The following is a 6000-nucleotide window of genomic DNA, read 5'->3' on the forward strand; positions in this document are numbered from 1 at the left end:
TTCCTAACAGTGAGCTTATTTTTGATGGCTACATAATATTTATTGTTCCTCAGGTCCGAATCTCAGCATGGCTCAAAGTGTTGCCTTTGCTGCTCCACCGTCACCATTGATGAACTCTTGCTGCCCCACCTCGGCACTACCCAGTCAGGCAGGAAAAGGATGGGTAACTCCGCCTGGTGTGGCCAGTGTGGAGGGGCTGGCCCAGAAGAAACTAGAAGAAACTAGTACATCACTGGAAGCTGCTCTCAAAGTAGTGGAGACCAAACTGGCACAGGGGAGCAATGTGGACGGGTAAGAAGTATTGTATTGGTGTAGTTGGGGTGGTGTGCTTTACCTGAAATGATAATATTGTGCTCTTCATACTGATTGCTGAGCTGTGGTATCACTAGTTTTTTAAACTCTTCCTTGTGAACATGCAGCAGATCTGACAGATCAGCTGCTGGGCTGTAAGTGAAGTCCCAGTTTGCTAACACATTACTTTTGGCTTTTATTTGGAGGTGACTACAAAAGTGCAAGTGTTCAGGAGCTTCCATTCCTGCAGTGATTTGTGACTTACTCATCGACAGTGGGATAAAAGTACTGGGAAAAATCAGCAGATTAGTCAAGTGCTGTCAAGAGCACAACGAGCTAAATTTTGTTGTAAATGCTGTTAACTAGTGAGGACACAGTCTACAGTCTAAGCTTTAGACCTTGTTTGTTTATATAACCTGTGGAAAACTTGAGGTCATGAATCTCCAAAGAAAAAAACAAAACAACATTTCTTTTTCTGTTTTTCTTTTGTCTTCTATGTTTCAGCACCTGCCCTCTTTTTTGGGGGCATGTAAGCGTTTTTCAAGTTTTTAAAATTGAGAGAAGGCCAAATGTTATCACTGATAGAAACATGTAATCTCAGTGTAGTTGGCACTGTACTGCTCATGCCAACTCTAAATTTAGCAACAGGGAAAATGCCAGAAAACATCTGCAGAATTCAGTGAAGGTCCTCAGTGAGCTAATGGAGTTTTCTCTTTGTTTTTCTTTTCTCTTTGTAGAGCATTAACTCTGTTTTGTCCTTTGTTTAGTTCTCTAGTTATTTGTTGATCAATGATGTTATGAACAGAAATCTTCTCCATACTGATGAAAAGAGAGGTTACTAGAGTAAACCTGCTTCTCTTTCAAAAATCGCTTGGTATCCCACTTTGGAAAGCGACCTCTGGCATGATCACTCACAGAAGGCCTGCATCAGTCAACGACACTGGGTCCCCCTGACCCCCTTTTTAATAGCCCTTGGACCCATACCAGACAAAGTAGTTCTTCCTGATGTCCATGCAAATGGGCATTGCAATGAGCCAAACTCAGTTTGCAAGGTTATGCTAGTAGCCAAATTTGTCTGTCAAACCTCACTTGGTAGCTCACTATGGTAGATGTAGACCCCTCTGAGATTGCATGGTCCAAACACTATAACTCAGGAAGAGCAACACCTCACACCTACTCCAAGAGGTCAGCTTGAAGTTAAGAGCCCACAGTAAGCACTGAGTGTGCCAGTGAAGGTTAATGTTAAGGCAGTAAAACCTAACAAATGTATGTGGAAATTTCAAACTATCAGCTGCACAGATGCCCCTGCCGAGAAACAACCTTAAAAAGGGCCCATGAGGTAGAATGTGCACGCAGGTGTTCAGGAGGCTGCTATACCTGGCACTCATATGCCATCACAATAGCCTCTACCACTCAGTGTGACAGCTGGCATAGGCTTCCCTATGTGCCAAGGAGCCTGGAACACATAGAGCTGATTGCTTTTTCCAATTCCCTTATTTCTGTCTACATAAATGCATAATTCTCAGACAGGACTCAGCGAATTAAGCCGCCTCTCACTCTCATCAGCAGATGGCAGGGGTGAAACACTTATAGCTTGAGAGCGAGATAACAATAGGTAGACTCCCTAACCTTAGGCACAGAGGCTGGGTTAAGGCGCAGAATCACTTTACTATAGTTGGGTTTATTTATAAATACACACTATTTGCCATCATAAGGTCAGCATGTGGAAAGAAGTCTTACACCCTGAGCGGTCTCAGTCAGCCTGAAAGGGAAACCAGACTCATTTAAATTTAGCCTTTCAAATGCCAGGCTGAGAAAATTAACTCAAATGCTGATGACAAATCTGTCTGCAAGGCCTAGTCACTGCACAAGGCAGTGGCCACGAATGATTGTGGAGCAGACAAGCTAGCTCTGCCATCCATGGCCTAGCTGTTTCAGTGCCTCACCCTGCTTAGTACTGAGGGCATGTGGCTGAGGAAATGAATACAGCAGCATTCCCCTGAGAGGGTCTAGTTTTAGCCATAATCACTAATACTCAGCCTTGAGAGCTAGCAATAGCTTCACAAATACAAACACAAGCTTCCTTGACGCGCTAGCTTTATAATTTGTGGGTCTGCAACAATGTCACAACCACTCATAGAAGAATATGTAACCTCCACCCATTCATTCATCCATTCTCTTCCACTTATCCTTATCAGGGTCACGGGAAGGGTATCCCAGCAACCATAGGGTGAAAGGTGTTATTCACCCTGGACACGACGCCAGTCTGACGCTAATTCTTGTGATGAAAATATTACAGTGTCATAAAATTCCTGAAACAAGAAAAGCTAATGTTTGGGGATCAGCAAACAGTTAAATGGATAATCCTGTTCCAGGACCACCGAGGCGCTTTAGTGATCTTCACAGGAAAGAAAGCAAGAATGCCTGATGTGGAGACGGGCTAAGATAAAAGGGGGGTCGGGGGACCCCATGTCCTTAAAATGATTGGTCTGTTTTAGACAGACATGGTTGTAGTGGAGCTTCTGTGATTGTTCATGCCAGAGTGCCTGACTACAAGCTACAGGAAACCATGCATTCATATAGTGCTTTTTTCTCTATACTATACACTATACAAACACTTTATCTCACATTCATAGCTGTTCTGAATCACCAGTTAACTTGACAGTTAGCTTAACTGGTAGCAGAAACTCCAAAGCAAGTCATACCTTATTTTTTACTTCACATTGTCCCATCTGTTTCCTAGTGGGAGCACCACAGTGAAGGCAGCAGGCAATATTCTGGATGACATTGGCAACATGTTTGATGACCTGGCCGACCAACTGGATGCCATGTTGGAGTGACCTCCCAGCTTCTGTCCTGCACACAGAAAAAGTTCCTGTCTCAAGTGAGCAGCAGACAGAAATCAGTGAGCACGGGGTCAGAGGGAATCTTAGATGCTGGGAAGAACAGAGAGCGTGGAGCACTTCCTGGGGTTTAAGATCAATCAGTTTGTGAATATTTGAGGACTTTATTGCACAGCTTTTCCTCTGTTTTTGAAAGTGAGCACTTCGCCTTAGGACACACACCTGGGAAAGTTATTGGAGGGAGTACAAACAGCAGCCAGAAAAGCTTCCCGATGTTGTTCAGTATCTTCAGTATCACTTAAAGGGAATAAGAGTCCATTGTATCCATCTAACCTGTGTATATACAGACAAGTGTTTATGTGCGTAGTCAAATATCTTTATACTGAACATATTGACCTGTGATTATATTTATACTTATATATGTTTGTTTTTTTTTAACCAAAAGAGTTCCTATTGGCTGCTTTAACTCATTCTGTTGTATATTAGCAAGATGATCTAATATGTATATTTTGCTGCTTATAGTCTGTAGCGTGAGGAAATAATTGTTTAATATAGTGGTTTTTTATTGTTCTTTAAAGCACTGTTACTGTCAGTAAAAACAGATGCTTATTGGTTTTAAAGTTATTTAGTAACAGAGCTCATCTCAGGTTGCTATGGTACCGTAAGCATGCTGTTTCATTTCAGCAGTGGCCAAAACATTTCGTGGAAGGCAACATGTTAATGAATTCAGAATGACTGAACATGGAGTCTTCATTTGCTGCCAAAATGTTTAATTGGCTTATTAACTGATAGTTATATATTTTCAAGTTGATATATATTTAAATGAACAAACTTGATGTGAATTTGACATCAAATTTTTAAGAGGCTTTTAATTTTTTAGAATATTGTCTCTCCCATTTTAATTTCACAATCAATCGTTTAGCATTTCCTGTTTCCATTTTTTTTCGTTCAGTGTTAAATATTGTTCCAGCAGTGTTCAGACTAAATCCCACAGAGGTTTTATGTGCCAGATTTCTGACAACATTTAGCAATTAGTTGCTTTTGTGTTACACTCTTATAGGTCGGTCTTTGAATGCAGTATAGGCTCACAAAATATGTCACAGCCACTCTGTGGCGGTGCAGGGGAGAGGCTGGCCCAAATGGTGGCTGAGCTGGTGACCACATGGAGGGAGCAGGCGGCGGTGTCGCGCCGAGAAGTGGAAGAACTGCAGGACCGGATCGAGTACCGGATGCACGTGATTATGATTCTGGCGGCTCAGCTCAGTTCCTCGCCGCCGCCGGCGCACCTCAACTGCATGGGAGTGGCAGGTGTACGGTCTGCTCCGGTCCCCAGGGTGAGGCCTGCCAGGATGCCGCCTGCCTCCACACCCGTGCCCACTCCTCAGGTGGAAGCAGCTGGTGCATGCAGGTGCCTGTACCCGTTCCTGCTCCCCAGAGGAGGGCTGCTGAGCAACCTCCACCACCAGCTCACTCACTTGCTCAGCCAGGGCTGGAGAAACTGTTTGGTGTTAAAGAAGAAAATAGAAGACTTAGTTTGTGGGATCAAACTGGTTTGAGCCATTCTTATTTAATTGGGCTCTTTTAGAAAAGTCATTACCTTCAACCATCTTTAGGCTTCCTTTTTTTACTCCTCTGCACGCCTTCATTTTAAAAATGGAGTCGAATCTCTCTCCCAAACCTTTGCTGGGAAGATTTGGTTAATGGAAGCTGGCATGTTTTTACATTTTTTAAGATACCAAGCACATTCACATTCATGCAACAGCTTTTTTCTCTGTTGTTTCGCTCTTCTGTTATGTTTATTAATGTTTCCTTCTGAATTCTGTGTCAAATCAGAAATAATTAAAGGGATTTGTACTGACGGAGTGCTGTTGTTTTGCTTGTCAATATAAAATATGCATTATTATTTCAACGTTTTTCATTTGTTTTGCCATTCTCATTCAGAGCTTTTGATGTGCCATATAGTTGACACATACATTATTTACAGTTTATAGAGATCCATAGCCTCATCTCTGTACATTTAGCAGCTTTTTGTGTTCAGTCACATCTTATAGCTTTAATTTGCATAAGATAATTGAAAGGAATATGTGATATTTTCTTTCTTCTGGGGCTGTAGAACCAGCTCTAAGTACATCATCACCATAAAAAGTTGATATGGTGATAACGGTAATATATGTAGGTAATATAGTTTGGCTGTTAGCAATAAAGGGAGTGTGATCTATAAGGCTAGTTCACATAACAGTCACCTCATGTCCCTTTATATTGTTGGGTAAAGACACAATTATTACCACTGTTGTCTTTCTCCACCAGTATGTTGTTTTTCTGTGGCTGAGAGGCTTAATAAAACCAAAAAACCCTGATTGGATATGATGGGAATCACCATGAAAAGGGGCATTATATGCATCATTTGACTCTTCTGCACAAAATGATCTCCGAGTTCTGCCTCCTCCAATCAGTGACTTAATCAGATGATGTTGTTAAAATGGATTAAAAAGAATATCAAACAACAGTATAATGGGCAGTTAGGATTAAAAATAGATTATTGCAGCTCAGCTCACTGAGCAGTAAAATAAACACTTTATTTCAAATGAATCATTGAAACATTGAGTGTGCTTTTGTTGATGTTTAAGGTAATGGCTGCACATTAGAGCTCTGAAACTGGATATATTTAAACATTAAAGGTTACTGTCCCATAGCCTAATAGAGACGCAGACATTGTTTTAGTTTATCGGCAAATCTAAACTATGTTTTTTTTTTTCCTAGTAGATGCAGCCACAGCGGTGGCTGTAGCTCAGGAGGTAGAGCTGGTCACCTACTGATCGGAAGGTTGGTGGTTCGATCCCTGGCTCCTCCAGTCTACATGTCAAGT

The 6000-nt window shown here is 41.8% G+C and overlaps 1 protein-coding gene across 4 annotated transcripts in view; it reads left to right on the forward strand.

Moving 5' to 3' along the window:
* The window catches only part of LOC116330616 (caskin-2-like), a 50636-nt gene extending 45643 nt beyond the window's left edge, over positions 1–4993 (forward strand). For 3 of the 4 annotated variants that reach the window (XM_039616644.1, XM_039616646.1, XM_031752999.2), the window contains 2 exons: positions 54–291; positions 3035–4993. In XM_039616644.1, the coding sequence (XP_039472578.1) occupies positions 54–291; positions 3035–3131 (335 nt within the window). In that variant the 3' untranslated portion in view covers positions 3132–4993. The remainder of the gene's footprint in view (positions 1–53; positions 292–3034) is intronic. The other variant, XM_039616645.1, reaches the window with a different exon arrangement.
* The last annotated feature ends 1007 nt before the right edge of the window (positions 4994–6000 follow it).

This window comes from Oreochromis aureus, linkage group 8 (genome assembly GCF_013358895.1).
Source record: "Oreochromis aureus strain Israel breed Guangdong linkage group 8, ZZ_aureus, whole genome shotgun sequence".
Classification (NCBI taxonomy): Eukaryota; Metazoa; Chordata; class Actinopteri; order Cichliformes; family Cichlidae; genus Oreochromis; species Oreochromis aureus.